A 19,926-nucleotide genomic window follows, 5' to 3' on the forward strand; every position below is an offset into this window, starting at 1 on the left:
CTCAATTAAATTTACCTCCAGTCAATAATTAGGAGTCCACAAATAAACCTGGGCAATTAAATCAATACTGCCAGGCAATTATATTCCAGAGTCCAGGCTCAGTGGCACAAAAAGGCACTATATCAAACTACAGTATTAAGCAGTCTAATGCCACTTTCAACAGGATATTTTTCACGCTCACTGGCCAGAATAAGCATACACCCAGATCCTGCAGACTGTGTGTGTGTACGACCACACATGTCAGTCAAAAAAACCAGGGCTGGTGTTAATACAGCTTTTGTAAAATGTAATAAAGATCTCTACACATGAATTTGTTATTTTTATGCTCATAACTGATGATAAAATTCCCTTATTGAAAGATCATTTGAGTAAGCTGAACATTTATAAAAGTCATTAAAAAGTTTACTGTTATTATTTTCAACTGAAAAAAAAAAACCCCCATAAGAATCATTACTGAACACCTTTGATCTGCCAGGCACTGGCCTGGGTGCTGGTGCTGAGCATGCAGTACTGATTCAGAAATGGCATTTCTTCTCAAAACCAAGCTGTCACTGCAGAAAGCTGTGTTTAGTACCTGCATGTCTGCACTTAAACAACTTTAAGAAAAAGATTGCCAATCACCTTCTATTACTATTGAAGTGATTCCCAATGCTGTTCAAAATTTATATATAAAACTGATACTAAAAATATGAATAATTCATATATTATTTAATTACTCTTGGCTTTTTCAAAAGCATAGGTACCTCTTTGTTAATATAAGTGTGAAATAATTTTCATTTAATATCAGCTTTTATTTTTTTAATCTTAGTACAGAAACATTTACAACTTTCCATAACTCACAGTACAATAATGATTTTTTTGCTATTTTGAGAAACATGGGTTAGCCATTTTTATTGCAGTTCATTTTTAAAATAAACAATTAGGTTGAATGAAAAAACGATTATGAAAAAGTTTTAGAATACACTGCATGCTGTCAGTGATGTCAAAACAAAAGCTGGCCGACTAGAAAAGCAGGGCTCTCACCTGCCAATAAACTGCCCTTGATCACTTACAAGAGGGGCACATCCCAGCAGACTGTATGGGTATTAAAAAAATACTTGAAAGGGAAGAAAAAGTATCACACAGGTCACAGCAGCAGTCTCAATAGACCCCTCAGGGAGTTCCACTCGTCTTGGCCTTGTCATCCTCTATGCAGCTCTCCACTCGGCCCAGAAAACGTCGATAGGAAAATGTTTGAGGGGCCTCTGGTGGAAATTTTTTCATTCTTTCTGCATTGACAGGATGCCAAATCAATATTTACTTCCCACTAACAAGCTGCTCGAGGTCTCAGTAGAAAATATTGTAGAGAATGCGGGAAGACACAGTAATAAACAGCTGTCTGGCTGTGAGGAAAACATGAATTGACTGGAAACAAGTCCATAGTAAAAGGTCACTGAAACCCATGAACTCCTCAGGTGTCCGTATCAACAACTAACTTTAAAGACACATAATAAAGAATCTCTTTTCCTAAGAGAGGGGAGAGAATGGATTCTTTTCAGTCTAGCAAGCATAGAGGTTGACTCAGTAATTTAATTAATGCATTTGCTAAGATCCATGTTGGCTCTTTCCCGAGGTACTTGCTTCATTTGTTAAGTCTGGAAGTACAAATAGAGGGTTAACTTTCTGGCCTACCTACTGGAATACTTCTATCCCTACCAGAAGTAAATAATGTGTGTTTACAAAAAGTTAAGACACCTAGTGAAAATGTAAGGCTTGGAATTCTTATCTAGAAGTTTTCATATATGCAGTAGAAATGGAATACCTGTCCTTCAAGAAGTTTCTGAATGTACAGCAGCCATTCCTTATCATTTTCAGCATCTATCTTTGTCCTTTCCAGTTCCTAAAGGAGGAAAATATAAACACTGGTGTGACGTGCATTTAAATAAAATTAATTATACTATTAGTTATTGAATAAATCTAGAGAGATACTGGTAAAACTGGATTCAACAAAGAACAGCCTGGTCTTTTAATAGTAGAGAATATTTAAATTCATGTTCTTTAACATTTAATTTATAAATATTTGCATACATGTGGAAGATAAAGCTATATTTCTATAATCACAATATAATCCTAGGATATTTTATTTCTGCCTTCACAGTGGATTTTAAGGCAGGGACTGAGGCGAAAGTAAAAGCAATTAAAATAAAGTGAAAAATAAGATGGAACTGTATGAAAGAATCATTCATAAGTGACCCTCACAATATAGCAAAATCTTTAATCAGAAATGTGGCTTGTCAATAGATAACTAAAGAGTAATTGTTATAATTACAAACAAAATATAATATGGCATGGCTCTGGTGCATTAGAATGGCTGTTTATTTGAGTTATCCAATGGACAGACACTCCAACTTTAGTGTCGTAAGTCACTAAATATTATCAACAACTAATTACCGAGGTAAAATATTTCTGAAAGTATCATTTATTCACATGTACAGTTGATTATTTACTAAAATCATGATTAGCTTACCAAAAATGGACTTTCAAAAAGGAAGGTTTGGGAAACTAACATTTGTTGAAATTTACAGTATGCCAGGTATCTGACTAGGCACTTCATGTAGGTTATCACAATTTTTTACATGAACTTACTAGAGTTTGATGTATAGCTTAAAGAACATAACTCAGGTAGTTTGGGCTCTGCTTGCAAGTCAGTCAACTCTTTCAACCTCTGACAGATGCAGGGATCAGTCTAAATGGGTCTGATCTGTAATTAAATCTAGTAAACATATCAAGGGGTGCCGATCCTTCTCGGAGCAGTGTGTTTCTACTTGAGTTCTTTCTCTTCCTGCAGGACTTCCATTTCAGCCTGTGTGATATGCACGTTGCAGTGCTGTGTCCTTGGCTCCAGGCTGCGTCTCCCAGAGCCAGGGGTGCCATCTCTTCACAGGGTGTGTCATCTACTCTTTGGCACTATAAAGAGATCCTTTTTTAATTCGTCCAATCAGAGGGGGTGGTTTTTCCTACCTTATAAAAGAGGGCATCTTTTGAGATCACACAAAGGCGAGGGTCCTGTCTCTCAGAATATGTATCTGTGTTTGTGTTCACATGTGTGTGCACATACACATACAAAAGGGATTTTGCTAAATCTTCTTGTTTTAAAACCCCTAAGTAACAGCAGAGTCCTTAACCTTAATTTTTGTTAGGTAATTAATGCTATAATAAGGTATAGATAACACCTTTGCCAGAGATACTATTGTTTCCTCTGTGTCTTATATTTGATACTATCTCTGATAATATTCTGTATGTCAAAGTTCAGAATTGGGATAGGTGCTGAGAAGAGGAAACTGATAATTCACTATCCTATTCACCCACAGGACCAAAATAATCTCTGTAGGATTCCTTTGATTCTGTTCTAAGAATTGTTGGCAGTTTAAAACTCTTTGCAAGCTGTAGCTCCACTCTGCTCCTGAAGTTCTTTGAGAAGCTGATGGGAGGACTGGAGTGTGTTCTCAAACAAATATTTAAGTCTATTGTTTTCTTTATTTGCTGAGCAAGTATTTATTGGGAAGCTGCTGGTGCCATCATCTCTTTAATTTTCCAAACAATGAAAATTTAAATGTTAATGTATAAAATTTCAGAGACTTAACAGTGGAATAGGATTGAGTATCGTCCACAGATTTCACAGTAGACCGTGCACAGGATGAGATTCTGCTGTTCATGAAGTAATAGCTATGTCGAAATGCAGTGCCCTTCCCAGGAGGTACAGAGATGCCGCTGAAGACTTATATGCATATAAATTCACTCAGAGAGGAGTGTTTTACCCAATTTAAAGGAATAAATATATTTTTATATAACTTGATCAACAAAATCTTGAATTTAGCTACAAAGCCACTAGATTTACTACTTTTTCAAATCTCATGCAGGAGGAAGGAATCTTCAAATCAGTGGTGACCCAGCTTAACTAAATCCATTCAAACTGGCTTAATAAAAAATACTAGCTTATAAGATACATGATTAATTAAATTACGGAAAATGGGGGCAGACAGGGAATGATAATAAACATGAATAATAACCAAGCAGTTCTAAAGGTTATAAGTACTGGCTTTTTTTTCCATATTGCACAGTTACATTTCTTTGATGGTTTTTGACTTGGTTAATACTTTTAATGTATCTTTTGTTGGTGCATTAATAATCTTACCTTCATCAGTATTATCTCAAAGATAAAATTATAAGAGTTCTAAAACAAATAAAGATATGTATTTAAATTCAGGATGCAAAAAGCTTTTCATTAATAAATATCTAAAGGATCTTACCACCTCATCTTCTGTGTCCAATATTTCCTCCAGATCTGCTTGTGAAATGTTCAGGATAGAAGCTGCCAAGGTCTGGGCTTTATGAGTTGAGGTTTTATGAGCATCCTTGTTTCTCTGCATTTTTTTAAACTCTCTGATCTGTCGCCTCATTGTATGGACATCAGTTTGTAACTCTTTGACCAAAGCCTGTAACATATTAGAAAAAATGTGGCCTTGTGTGAAAGTAATACACGAAGATAAAGCACTGAAAACATAATAATGTGAAGATACTAGCAAATCTTTTATTAGGAATACCGTGATTGTATTTATTTGGGAACATAATGGATTGCTCTTTATTTATCATCAGTATTCAGTAAGAGCTTTCTTAAATGACCATTTAACCAATTGGCTGGATTACCAAAGCTCTCCAATCCCTCCTTTAGATTCAGCCACGGCTCTCCTGGTTGGCAAATGCTGCAGCAGGCGGGCTACCTCCCATCATACCGGAGCACAGCTACTCCCACCAGCTGAGCTGATGCCAGGAGTCAGTCCTATTTATTCCTAAATGTGGATATATTAGTTGTAACAATTCAGTTACATAATTCATTTAATGATTAAACAAACTGCTGAGTTACGCCTGCAGAAAGAGGGTTGTTTGTATTTTATTAAACTGGATTAGAAATGCTTTAGAAGAACTCAAAGACAAGTTGGGTAACAGTGCAATTAAATTATGTGTGAGAAAGATAACATAGGATTTTAAAAATAATAAATATGTAGGATTGCTTCAAAAAGCCTTTCAGTCCTCTTTGAGAGGTTTATAAATGCTAGCCCATACCATGCCTCTATGTGCATACGAAAAAAAAAAGGCCTTTAATCTGATGGGCAGAGCCCTGCCTAGCTTTGTGAGCTGTGAGTAGACCAGCTAGATGTTTGGAATGATTTTGGTTTTCTGACAGTTCAAGCAAGGTTGCAATAAATAATGGTGTTCATATATACATTTTGCAACTCTAGGGTGTATCAACAGCAGTGAAATCATTGGACCAAAGGATGTGTGTAACTATAATTTTGAAAGCTGTTACTTAATTCTCCATCTTAATACCTCCACAAAGGCTGTATGAAAGTACCCTTTTCCATTCCATTAGCAGAACGCCAATCTGGTGTTTCAGTGTAGTGTGTTGTTTCACTGTATTTTTAAGTTTCATTTCTCTCATTAAAAACAAAGTTAAGCATCAGCTTTAAGAGGTAATTATCTTTCTTTGTCACATTTTCTATTTTTTAGTGATTTATAGGAATTCTTTATATATTAGGGAAATAATATATTTGTTGCATATATCTAAAGATTTTTATACTTTGTATTTTCTTTTGACAGTAATTATAGTGTTTTATGCCAAGGGGAAAATATTTTAAATTTTTTATGTATTCAGTGAGTCTTTTCCTTTCTTACCTTTGAAATCAGTGTGATACTTTAATAAGCATTATCCATGATAAGATAGAAACACAATTTCTAGCCATGATTTTTTCTGCTACCTTAAGATTTTATTGTTCAGTTTTAATATTTTTATTTATTAGTGACCATGTGAAAAATTATTACATAAAATCATACTCAGTTGCCCCACCGCCGCTCATTAAAGGTCCATCTTTCCCTAACTGACTTCCTATGTGTTTAGGTCAGTTTCTGGACTTCCTATTCTGTTCCACCTCTCTTTTTATTAGTAACACTTTGTGATACATTATAACTAGTGAGACTTTACAATGAATGTTAACATCTGGCAGGTCCTTCACCTTCTTATTACCCTTCATTTTAAGATTTTTTTTCTTGGTAATTTTTGCTTGTTTGGTTTTCCATAAGAAATTCAGATTGTCTAGATTGCACTGTCTTAAAAAATCTCACTGGTAATTTTATTTGAATCATGTCAAATTTTATTTGGATCATGTTAACATTTTAGGATGTTTGGTCTTCCTAATCAAAGATGATGGTATTCCCTTTCAGTTGTTTATGTCTTTATTTGCTTCTGAGGATCATTTTTAGGTTTTCTCTCTATAGATCTAGTTTATTCTTAGGCATTTTACTTTGGGGAGACTGCTTCTAATAATGATTATTGTTTGCATATATAAAGATTGTTAAATATATTTAGCTTACTGAAATGTCTTATTGTAGATTTTTAGCTCATTTCTAGAAATTGTCATAGATGAAAATATTGATAATTTTATCTCCTAATTTCCAATTTTTACACTTATTTCTTTCTTTTCTTGTTGTATTGGTTATTAAGTTTCTCCTAAATAATATTATGCAGTAATATTAATGAACATACTTGACTTGTTCCTCATTTTAATGGTAGTCTGTCTACTTCCTAGGAAATACTATGCCAACTTTTGAATTGAGAAACATATTTTAATATGTCAAAAAATAGCTTAATGCAGTTAACTGCTGACTCATTTTACTTTTACTTCTATTAAATGAATATCAAATTGTCTTAAATCCATTTTAACATCTAGATAAACTAACATAATTTTAATCATAAATCTATTAATATAATTATCAATAATTTTCTTAGTATCAAATTATATTTGCATTTATGTAGTAAATTCCACTTGCTGTGATACATGATTTTTTGTTATGCTGCTAAATTCTATTTGCTAATATTTTATCTAGGATTTCTATATTAATGTGAGATTGAGTGGTTTTAATTTTGTGTAATCTTTCAAAAATTTGGAAGGATCTTTCTCTTCTGTCATAGTTTTGATGAGATTGAATTTGCTCTTTACTGGTGTGGTAGTAGTTGTCTGAACTTGGCTTAATATCTATTGTACATTTTAAGGACTTGGTTTAGCAAGATTTTGACAGTGATCTGCATCTCTGTAGCCACTACCTTCCTCAAGATATAGAACATCTTCATGTTCCAGAGATTTCCCTGATGAAGCAACATGAAATTCCCGTCATTAACCTTTTCCTAGGCAATTCCTCCCCCACACAGACAGCAGCTGTTGTGATTTATATCATCTTAAATTTGCTTGTTCTAGATGTTATATAAATGAATCCTCATACACTATATACTCTTTCATCTGACTTCTTTCATTTCTGGTGTTTTAAAGAGTCATTCATATTGTTTTGTGAACCTGTAATTTGCTTTTCCTTTTAATTAAACACAGTAATTTCAACATATTAATTCACATATATATAACCAACAATATATATTTTTCTGAGATAATTTCATTTTCTTTTACTTCTTTGCTTTGTCTGCTAACTTGCTTTCATTTGCTCCTGTCTCACCATCTTTTACCTAAATTATTACATTTACTTCCCCCTTAAACAAGTGCTTTTAAGAGGAAATTATTTTATTAATATCTGTAATTCATACTAAAGTATGAATTTGCTTTGCGGCAGCTTTTCAGTGGTAAAACTCCTTTTCCTGCCATTTACTTTTTCTTCTTATTTCCACCATTCTTACTCTACTATATTTTTATAGATACTGTGTTGCTTCATTTTCAGGATGTATTTTTGAAGAAGAAAAGTTTTTCCTGGACCACCTATTATGTGGCATAAGGGCCTATGCCATGTTCCAGACTGGTGAAATCTTTTCATATGAATTTAATTTTTTCTTATGAATTCTATTAATGAGGTTTGTTTTCTTTTTAGAATGTAAGGAATCTCTGTTTTGGGATGCTATGAGAAAAGCTGCCTCCTACAGATAGGCCTCATTTGTGATTCCTCCTTAAGCTCTGCCTTCTCTTCTCGTTGAAAACAAACCAGTTCTGGGATGCTCCTCTCACAAATCGTAGCAGATCCATTACACTGTTGCCAACAGGGGTCTCAGGGTTTGCACCTCATGGGACCTTCATCTTCCAAGGGTATATTTTTGCTTGATCTTCCAGAGGTCTGAGGCACCTAACTATTCTCCCTTTGGTGTGCCTTATTTCTGCTGCCTTTGCATGTTTGCATCTTGCCTGGTTTTGGCTGCTCTTCCAATGTATTTTATAGTAGAGAGTTTTAGCTGTGACCTAGGTTTGCTGGGAAAAGGAGTTGAAGTTTTGTTTCTCATTCTCCTTATCTGTTGCATTGTTCCAAGGGAGAAAAGGGGAGAAATGATTTTATCCCTCTACAATCAAGTCAAAACTCTTCAAAGTGCATTTTCTCTAATCTTTTATTATGAAAAATTTCAAACATGCAGAAAACTTTAAAGAAATGTATAGTGTACAACCATGTACCCACTACCTACATAGTACAGTTAACTCTTGCTATACTTGCTTTATTACATGTCTATCTACCCATTGACCCAATTGCTGTGTTGATGGCATTTCAAAGGAATTTGCAGATACCTGTTCAGTTCTCCACTAAACTGTTCAGCACTCACATCATTAGCTAAAGGTCAATATTTATAATTCTCTTTACTACTTTTTGAGATAAAAATTATATGCAGTGAGATTCATCAGTGTTAATTGCATAGTTTTATGAACTTTTGACAATGAAAACATGGGGTACCCACATCCAGATCAAAGTAAAGTATATTTCCATTACTCCAGAAAGTCCGCTGTGTCTCTTCCTAATCAGTCCCAACCCCTATCCTCAAGAGGCAACCACTCTCTGGCATTTTTTTTTCTCTGTAGATTAGTTTTGCCTGTTCTATAAATTCATGTAAATATAATCACAGAGTACGTGTTATTGTATTTTGTGTTTGGATTCTTTCACTTATAATGTTTTTGAGATTCATCTACATTGTTATATGCATAAGTAGTTCATTTCTTTTTATTGCTGAATTGTATTTTATTATATAATTGCAATGCTGAGTTGTAGACAGACATCTGGGCTATTTCCAGTTCTTGACAATTATGAATAAAATGGCAATAAATATTCCTGATAACACATTCTGTGTGTATATGTGTATACACATATTCATTTCTCTTTGAGGAAATACCTAGAATTGCTGAGTCATACAGTACATGAATATTTTATTTATCACATACTTCTGCAGTTTTCCCCCAAATCTTACATCACTAACAATGGATGAAAATCTCCAGTCTCCAAATTTTTTCCAATACCTGTGGCTTACATGTGTTTTCTTGAATTTATTTCTAAGAATTTTATTTTTTGATGCTATTATAAATTGAAGATTTTTATTTCCTTTTCTAATTATTTACTGCTAAGATATAAAAATACATTTGATTTTTGTACTATGACATTGTATCCCATGAAATGGCTAAAATCTCTTGTTAATACTAATTTTATAAATCTTTAGGATTTCCAATGTAAAGAATCATGTCTTATCACAGAAATGTAAATCACAACAACAAGATACCACCTCACACACATTAGGATGGCTACTATTAAAAAAAAAAAAACAGAAAACAGCAAGTGTTGGCAAGAACATGGAGATATTGGGACACTTGTGCAGTCTGGTTGGGAGTGTAAAATGGTGGAACTGGGTTCTGTCCTAAAACTATATGTACCTATGTCTGCACTAATCACCCTGTTTTATTCACTACAGCTTTGCAGTATGTTTTGATGTCCGTTAAGGAAAATCCTTCTCTCCCTGCCCATTCTTCTCCTTCTTCAGCTGTCTTCATCCCTTTTCTTTTACTTATGCTTTGGAATCAGTTTGTCTATATCTGAATTGCACTGACATTTAGATTAATTTTGGAATGAATTCTCACATTTGCAATATTGATTCTTCCCATTCAGAAAAACAGTATATCTCCCCAGTTACTTATGGTTTTTTAAATGTCTTTCAGTGTTTTGCCATGTGCTTTACAGGTTTCTTCATTTCTTGAAATATTTACTCCTCAGTATTTGACAGTTATTTTTTATTATTATATGTAGAAATTTAAAAATAACATTTTAAAACATTATTTGTAAAGTCTACTTTATTTTACATGTTGACTTTGTTTTGAATGTGTTGAATTATCTGGCTAGTTTTACTAGTTTACAATTTTATTCTCTTGGATTTTCAAGGTACATAAACATGTCATTGACAATCAGTTTGATTGTATACATTCCCATAATTATACATTTTCTTGTTTCTTTGCATTTTCTAAATCTGTAGAACAAGTATCAATAGTAGCAATGAAAGAGGCATCTGTGCCTCATTCCTAACTGTAATGGAAATTCTTCTAATGTTGTACATAAAAAAATGATGCTTAATGTAGATTTCTGGTAGGTATCTTCTAGCTCATATATCAGATAAGACACAAGTTTCATTTGTTACACGGTCACAAATAAAAGTAGCAAAATAAATTGGAATTTTATTTCATTTTTCTGTAGAAGTCTAAGCATAAGCATTCCAAGGTTATATAATGGCTTCATAAATTTGGGAACCCAGTTTTCCTTCTATGTTTTTGGTCTGTCATTTTTAAAAACAGCTTTCAGCTAGATTTATTGAGACATAATATTTTTATACTACATACCTTAAAGTTTACTCACTTAAAGTAATGTATTTTTATTAAGAACTTTTAAAATAGCTGTCATTTACTTTTTTTATATAACAGGATGGTGTTAATTAAAATTTGTATTATAAAACTGCTAGTGAGGGGGGAGGTCAGAGGGTATAGGGACTGAGCAAAAATGAAAAAGGACTCATGGACATAGACAACATGGTGGTGATTGCTGGGAGGAGGGGGATATAAGAGGACTAAATGGTAATGGGAAAATATACTAAAGAAAAAATAAACACACACATACACAAAAATGCTTATAAATTATAATTAAGAAGTGATGTCACCAAAATAGTGGAGTATAAGACCCAGCCTCCTTCTTGCCACAAAGACCAACAATTAGCTATCCACATACAAAAGTCCTGTAGTAAAAAACTGCTCAGAAGTCTACTTAAGAAACTTCAACAGTGCAATGGAAAAAAAAAACTGAGAATAACTGTGTACAGAGGAAAGGAAGGAGATTCATTTGCCCACTTCATCCTATCCTCGAGGCCAGCACTGCTTATCACCAAGATGGAATTTCCTTTTGCCAATAAATGGAGAATGAGATGAGCAACCAGCTTCCCTGGCCTTTCAGGGCACTGCATAAATGACCCACTTCTGTTTCACTCCACCCAGAAACTGGCAGGGCTGAGATGTGTAGAGGTGGCTTGGAATAAGGAAGAAGGGCTGTGGCTACCAATATCTGCCATACAGTGAGAGCAACCAGAGTTCGCAGCGGCCTGCTCTGTGGAGGATCCCAACAGCTTTCGCCACAGAAGAAACTAATAGCCTGGACAGCCACCACAGACTCCCTGGAGATTTTGCACATCCGAGTTTTTCTCTGTTCCCTGAACCCCACTGGACCCCAGGACCTGCACTGAAAGCCACCCTGGCCTCTGCCACTGTACAGGAGCAAAATGCCAGCCTAGAGCTCGCAGTTGATCTTCACAGCTGTGCATATACATGAAGCTAACCCTTCCAGCACCTGCTTACCACTGGCCTGACTCCTGTCATTGGCTCCCAATGACACGTGAATGCCTGTGGTACAAGCTGGTAGCCACAGGACTGCACACCAACAGCCAAGGCCCCCAGAGCTGTTGTGGGCCCAGATCTGGCCCTGTCTCTTGTCACTGGCCTGTACCCCTGGACTCACCTGCAGCTGGCCCCTCCAGCTGGGCTCCTGCACACTCCCAGCCCCACTGCCATCATGGGCCTCCACTGTCATGTAAGGCTATGCATTAAGCAAAAAGATCTCAAATAAAAAATATAACTTTTCACCTTAGGAACAAGAAAAAATTAAAAACCCAAGCCCAAAGTTAGTAAAAGGAAGAAAATAACAAAGATCAGAGAGAAAATTAATGAAATAGAGATGAAAGAAACAATAGAAAAGATCAATGAAACTAAGAGAGTTTTTTGAGGGGATAAACAAAACAGATAAAACTTTAGCTAGATTTAATAAGAAATAAAGAAAGAACTCAAAGAAACTTAGAAATTAAGGAAAAGATTACAAATGATACTGAAAAAATACAAAGAATAATTAAGAGGCTAATATGGACAATTATACACTAACAAACTGGACAGCCTAGAAGAAACAGATAAATTCTTAGAACATACAACCAATCAAGACTAAATCATGAAGAAATGTAAAATACAAACAGACCAATAATGAGTAAAGAGAGTAAATCAGCAATCAAAAACCTCCCAAGAAAGAAAAGCCCAGGACATGATAACCTCACGGATGAATTCTACCAAATATTTAAAGAAGAATTAGTATCAATCTTTCTCAAGTGCTTCCAAAAAACCTGAAACACAGAGAATACTTCCAAATTCATTTTATAAGGCCAGCATTATCCAGACACTAAACCCAGATAGGGAAACTGCAAGAAAAGAAAACTACAGGTCAATATCCCTGGTGAACATAAATACAAACATTCTCAACAAAAAATTAGCAAACTAAATTTAACAACACATTAAAAAAATCATACACCATGCTCAAGTGGGATTTATCCCTGAGGTGTAAGGATGGATGGATCAACAAATGCAAGTCAATAAACATGATACACTGTATTAACAAAATACAGGATACAAATTCTATGATCATCTCAATAGGTGCAGGAAAAACAATGGACAAAATCCAAGATCATTTCATGATAAAAATTCTCAATAAAATGGGTGTAGAAGGAACATACCTTAACATAATAAAGTCCATATGTCACAAGCCCAAAGCTAATATTATACTCACTGGTGAAAAAACAAAAGCTTTCCCTTTCTAATTAGGAATAAAAGAAGGGTGCCCACTCTCACCACCCTTATTCTACATAGTATTGGAGGTCCTAGGCAGATCAATTAGGCAAGAAAACAATAAAAGGCATCAAAGTCAGAAAGAAAGAAGTAAAACTGTCTTTCTTTGCTCATGACATGATCTTATAAATAGAAAATCCTAAAGACTTCACCTAAAACCTATTAAAACCTATTAAAACCAATCAACAGTTTCAATAAAGTTACAGAATACAAAATCAACATATAAAAATTAGCTGTGTTTCTGTACGCTAACGACAGAACATCTGAAAAAGAAAACAATTCCACTTATAATAGTACCCAAAACAATGAACTCTTAGGACTAAATTTAACCAAGGGAGTAAAGATATGTAAGAAATTGATGAAAGAAACTGAAGAAGACACAAATACATGGAAAGATATCCCATGTTAGTGGAGCAGAAGAATCAATATTGTTAAAATGTCCATACTACACAAAGACATCTATAGGTTCAATGTAATCCCTATAAAAAATCCAATGTCATTTTTTACAGAAACAGAGCAAACAATTCTAAAATTTATATGCAACCACAATAAACCCTGAATAGCCAAAGTAGTCTTGAAAAAGAATGACACTGGAGACATTGCACTTCCTGATTTCAAACTACGTACACTCATACAACCCAATAGCCAAAACCCAAGTAATCCAATTTACAAATGGGCAAAAAGTCTGAAGAGATTTTTTTTTCAAAGAACACATACTAATGGCCAACAAATACATAGAAAGATGCTCAACCTTGTTAATCATCAGGGAAATGCAAGTCAAAACCACAATAAGATAATGTCTCATATCTGTTAGGAGAGCTATCCATAGTATCAAATGGACAAGAGATAACAAACGGTGTCAAGGATGTGGAGAAAAGGGAACCCTTGGGCACTTTTGTTGGAATGTAAATACCATACTTTTCAGACCATAAGACGCACCTAGCTTTTAGGGAGGAAAATAGGAAAAAAAATTTTGAAACAAAAAATGTGGTAAAATATTTAATAACATAATATTTCACCAATGTAAATGTAAAGAGAACTCAACAGCAGCATTAACAACCATTATTCATCCCAAATTTGGGTGGGGGGGAATGTGTGTCTTACAGTCTGAAAAATATGGTAGGTGCAGCAACTGTGAAGAACAGTATGGAGGATCCTCAAAAAAATTAAAAATAGAACTACCACATGATCCCACAATCTAATCTCTGGGTATATACCCAAAGGAAATAAAATCAAGACTCCAAAGAGATGTCTGCACTCCCATGTTCATTGCAGAATTATTCACAATAGCCAAGATATGGAAACCACCTAACTGTCCATCAATAGATAGATTTTAAAAATGTGGTACATATATATAATGAAGTAGTATTCAATCACAAAAAAAGAAAGAAATCCAGCCATTTGTGACAACATAGATGGGCTCTGAAAGAGTTATGCTAATTAGTGGAAGTCAGACAAAGACAAATACCATGTAATCTCACATGTGGAATCTCAAAAAGCTGAACTTATTTGCCAGGGCCTGGGGGTTGGGGGAGGGAAATGAGACGGTGGTCAAAGGGTAAAAACTCCCAGTCATAAGGAGAGTGTGGTCCAGGGATCTAAAACACAGCATAGTGACTATAGTTAAAAATACTGTATTATATATTTGAAAACTGCTATGAGAGTATACTTAAATGTCCTCACCATAATTACAACAATAAAATGGCAAGTATGTGAGAGCTAACCTTATTGTGGTAAACACTTCATCATACACCCGTATACATGTAGCAAATCATCACATTATATCTTTAAAAAACAATGTTCCATGTGATTCTATCTCAATAAAACTGGAAAAAAGGGACACTAAAAAATCTTAAGAGACTAGATCAGTGACCCAAAGTATTAACAATTGTACATATAAAAATAAAATTATAATGCTCCACAAGTGTTCTCACTGAAGAAGTAGGAAATTTATATGCCCAAAACATCTTACTAAATCTTACCAAAGCAAGTACATACTGATAATTGAATGATTTGAGTCTTAGGCTAAATGTTGTTCTTTGGCTGATATTTATTTCACAGCTAACAAAAACCATTGAGAAGACGAAATTTGGCATATGACTCTCACATACAAGACCATTAACAAGCCTATATCAGGGCTCAATCAAACTGAGCAAATACTTCTAAAAATTCCCCTTGTGTGTTTTATTCAGTTATTAAGAGAATTCAAAGCCTCAATTCTGCCACATCTATCCAGCCCAGATGCTCAAAGTACTTGATTTTACTCCAGGGCATAATTCCATATTCAAGACTAGATCTAGAACAGATGGCCACTCCACCTCTTCTATAATCTTGTTGTGCCCTATGAATAAATGAAAAGACTAAAGGGAACACAGATTCTACAACAGGGCCAGAATAAACATTATTACTATTAATACTACTAATAATATTTATTAAGTACTTTTGTGTACATGGTACCCTAATAGCTCTGCACAGAATGAGTCCTGGTGATCTAATGTTCTATGTAGGAACTATGTACATTCTTCATGCTCACTAAAGAGCTTTCAGTCTAAGCAGTGATTAAATAAGTGTCCAGTACTATTCTTGAAGCAGATATAACATCAATTCTTCAGGACTTTAGTGAGACTTATTATGTGTAAGTGCTTTGCCAATAATGAATGACAATGTCTCTGCTCTCATGTTGGCTATAATCTATTATACTTGAAATAAAAAGAAAAATATGACCTCACAGTTACATGTTAATTTATGTGGTACATACAATACATATTCAGGAGACAAACGAGAGTCAGACTACTACTACTACTACTACTACTACTAGCTGACACTTAGATAGCTCGTGTGATATATGAGGCAATGTTTTGTTTATCCATGTTAACTTTTTTAAATGCTCATCTCAGGTATGTTCCATTATTACACTCATTCTATAAATGGGGAGACTGAGGTGCAGAGGATTAAGTCACTTGCCTGCAATAATATACCTAGTAACTGGAGGATTAGGGCTTTTACCTCTTTTCTTTTCTTTTTCTTTTTTTTAAATATATTTTATTGATTATGCTATTACAGTTATCCCATTTCCCCCCTTCACTTCCCTCCACTCTGCACGCCCTCTTCCACCCACATCCCCCCCTTTAGTTCATGTCCATGTATCATACTTATAAGTTCTTTGGCTTCTACATTTCCCATACTATTCTTGCCCTCCCCCTGTCTATTTTCTATCTACCATCTATGCTACTTATTCTCTGTACCTTTTCCCCCTCTCTCCTCCTCCCACTCCCGTTGCTAACCCCCCATGTGATCTCCATTTCTGTGGTTCTGTTCCTGTTCTAGTTGTTTGCTTAGTTTCGTTTGGTTTTGCTTTAGGTGTGGTTGTTAATAATTGTGAGTTTGCTGTCCTTTTACTATTGTTTTTTTTAATCTTCTTTTCTTAGATAAGTCCCTTTAATATTTCATAAAATAAGGGCTTGGTGATGATAGACTCCTTTAACTTGACCTTATCTGAGAAGCACTTTATCTGCCCTTCCATTCTAAATGAAAGCTTTGCTGGATAGAGTAATCTGGGATATAGGTCCTTGTCTTTCATGACTTGGAATACTTCTTTCTAGCCCCTTCTTGCCTGTAAGGTCTCTTTTGAGAAATCAGCAGACAGTCTGATGGTAACTCCTTTGTAACTCCCTTATCCCTTGCTGCTTCTAGGATTCTCTCCTTCATTTTTACCTTGGCTAATGTAATTATGATGTGCCTTGGTGTGTTCTTCCTTGGGTCCAACTTCTTTGGGACTCTCTGAGCTTGTTACAGGGTGCAGCCAAGAGGGGGGACCCCAAATGGGCATTTGAAATGGGGTCCAGAACTCAAGGTGTCCAGGAGATTTTAAGGTGTCTTCACCCTACCCTCCGACCCACCCCCACCCCCACCCCTGCCCCAGCCAGGTGTGGGTTGGGGGAAGGGACAAATGGAGCAGGGCCTTTGAGAGCTGTTTTGCATAACAACAGCCTTGCAGCTAACCTCTGGTGTGGTCTTTTAACATATCTATAGCCTTTGGCTGGTCGCTTAGATATGTTAAATAGCTGTGGCCATGCTCTGAGCCAGGGGAATGGAAGTAACTACCCCACCAAGGTGTAACTGGGGGGCAGGTCCCCCGAGTTACAGTGCCTGCATGGGAGCTTGCAGAAGATTGGCTCCATGACATGGGGTCACACCTGCCCAGACCCACGATGGCGACCAGAAAAGCTGGAGAGGACAGTAGATTGAGGGCAAGTGTGCCCAAGTGTAGGAGGAGTCAGAAATGGGGCTGCAGAGGAAGATTGGCGCAGGGATTTAAACCCAGACATGGCAGCGATTGGAGAGAGAACCACACAGCTTTAGCAGAGTGAGGACTCCCACAGCCCTGCAAGAGAGAATCACCATGCGGCTTTAGCAGAGAATCGCCACTCGGCTTTGGCAGAGTGGCGACCCACCCCCCCCTTGCAGCCATTGCACAGGGGGAGAACCACGCGGCCTTGACAGAGTGGAGACTCCCACAGCCCTGAGGGAGAGAAGCATGCGGTTTTGTCTGAGTGAGGACTCCTGTGGCCCTGGGAGAGAGAACCACATGCCTTTGCCAGAGTGGGGACCCCCATAGCTTTAGAAGGGGGAACCACCACCTGGTTTTAGCAGAGATCCCGGGACTCAGCTGAGGGTGCCAGGAACCCAGGGAGATCTCCCAGTCGAGATGGAGTACTAACTGGGAAGAACCAGAGGACTGCCTGAGCCATGGACTTCTATTTCCTTTCCTGAGATATGGTACTCTGGACTGGGCAAAGGGGGAAGGAAGGAAGGACTGTGTCTGTTTGTGGGTGTTTGAAGGGACTTTGGGATTTTGGTGAAGACATTAGGCCACTACTTTAAGTCTGTATAGCATTAAATAAACATTTCCTTTCCTTTTCACAAATCTCTGGCATTGAGAGACGTCTTTCCTCTGGTGGCAGACATAACGGACCTGGGGGCTTCTTTCAGTAATAGTATATCGTCCCAGGCCCCCCTTGTTGTGCTCTGTAACAAGCTTCCTGGACTTCCTGGAAGTCTATTTCCTTTGCCAGAATGGGGAAGTTCTCCTTTATTATTTGTTCAAATACATTTTCAATCTGTTGCTCTACCTCTTCCCCTCCTGGTACCCCTATAATTCGGATGTTGGAATGTTTAAAGATGTCCTGGAGGTTCCTAAGCTTCTCCTGTTTTTTTTTTGAATTCTTATTTCTCCATTCTTTCCTGTTTGGTTGTTTCTTTCTTCCTTCTGGTCCACTCTATTATTTTGAGTCCCAGTTTCCTTCCCATGACTGTTGGTTCCTTATGCATTTTCCTTCATTTCTTTTATGGTAACCTGCATTTTTTCATCTAATTTGCGACCAAAATCAACCAATTCTGTGAGCCTCCTGATCACCAGTGTTTTGAACTGTGTATCTGATAGGTTAGCTATCTCTTAGTCACTCAAAAGGATGAGTTCTGGGGCACTGATTTGTGCTTCTGTTTGAGCCATCTCTCTCTCTCTCTCTCTCTTTTGAACTGGTCGTTCCTGTTATGGTGAGGGGTGGAGCCTTAAGTGTTCACCAGGGCTGGGCACCTCAGTCGCTAGATTGTGACGTTGTATGTGAGGACGGGGTCGAGAGGGAACATTGGCGGTAACTCCGTTCTCCTGGGACCTCAGTCCCTTCTCTGGGATCCTGTGTTGCATGCTCTGCCCTGGTCCACAATTGCTGCCTCACTGGGTCTGCCAGCTGCTGCTTGCGTACTCAGGGTCCACCTGCTGCGATCTTGCGGGCCCCAGATGCCTTACATGCTCCCGGTTACCTTATGTGCACTGTTCTCTGTGCCTTGACTCAGGCCTGGCTGCTTGTCTCCGCCCCTCCTACCGGTCTGGATAAACAGGTCTATTTCAACTTCTTGGCTGTCCGACTTCCATTCAGATAAATTTTCTATCAGTTCTGGGTGTTATTCTGCCTCTAAATTGTTGTTGTTCCAATCTTGGTTGTATGTGGAGGTACGGTGCATCCACCTATGCCTCCATCTTGCCGCAAGTCCCCCCCCCCGCTTTTACCTCTTAAACACAAAATTAAAGAAGGGGTTCGTGAATGAGGAAGGCACTAAACTGAATATGAATGATTTAGAGCAAAGAGAAAAGAGGGAAAGGTATGTAAATAGAGAAGCAGAACTTGAGCAAAAGCAGCAATGGGCATAATATGGGTGAAAATAGGAGAGCTGTATAAAAGATTAGTTGTAAGCAGAATAGGGTCAAATTATACAAGGTCTTACATTTTAAAAAAGGTGTAAGCTTAGATGTAATGCAGTGGGGTTTAGAAAGTCACTGACAGTATGTTACCCAAGATGGTGGCTCCTGAGCGTGCCTACTAGTCCTAGGGCCATAGGTGCAAGGAAGAGAAGACTGACATCGTCTCATCCTGAGAACCAAATATCCAGCCATTGCCAGAGTTTCAGTTTTGGCATTAATTTACTGGTGGCTCTTTATTAGAAAAATTTATTAAGCAGCAGAAGTGGTGCCAATATCAAATGCACATTGTCCCTAAAACACAGTTAGGAAAAACAAATGTCAAACTACCACTAGAGGTCCTAAGTGGTAAGGGGTTAAATGCCACTGATGTTGTTAAATACCAAAGTGATATTTTGTTATAAAGATTAAATTCATAAAAAAAATGGCAGTGTTTGAAAAACTGTATTCTGCATAATAATCTCTTAGTTAATTTGTTAAATGAAGATTATTGGGCCCCACCAGTTGAGATTTTGAGTCAATAAATTTGGGGTCAAATATTATGCATTCCTATTTAAACGCAATAAAATCACTGTGGTTAAAACCACAATGAGATGCCACCTCACACTGGTCACAATGGCCAACATAAACAAATCAACAAATAAGTGTTGGAGAGGATGCAAGGAAAAGGGAACCCTAGTGCACTGTTGG

At 36.7% G+C, this 19,926-nt stretch overlaps 1 protein-coding gene across 2 annotated transcripts in view; it reads right to left on the reverse strand.

Annotated features, from left to right (window-relative positions):
- CNTLN (centlein) overlaps nt 1-19,926 on the reverse strand; it is a 294,809-nt gene that overhangs the window by 11,936 nt on the left and 262,947 nt on the right. For both annotated transcript variants that reach the window (XM_045840845.1, XM_045840844.1), the window contains exons 24-25: nt 4,290-4,475; nt 1,802-1,879 (exon numbers count right to left, since the gene is read on the reverse strand). In XM_045840845.1, the coding sequence (XP_045696801.1) occupies nt 1,802-1,879; nt 4,290-4,475 (264 nt within the window). The remainder of the gene's footprint in view (nt 1-1,801; nt 1,880-4,289; nt 4,476-19,926) is intronic.

This window comes from Phyllostomus hastatus, unplaced genomic scaffold (assembly GCF_019186645.2).
Source record: "Phyllostomus hastatus isolate PE091 unplaced genomic scaffold, TTU_PhHast_1.1 phas_contig_34, whole genome shotgun sequence".
Taxonomy (NCBI): Eukaryota; Metazoa; Chordata; class Mammalia; order Chiroptera; family Phyllostomidae; genus Phyllostomus; species Phyllostomus hastatus.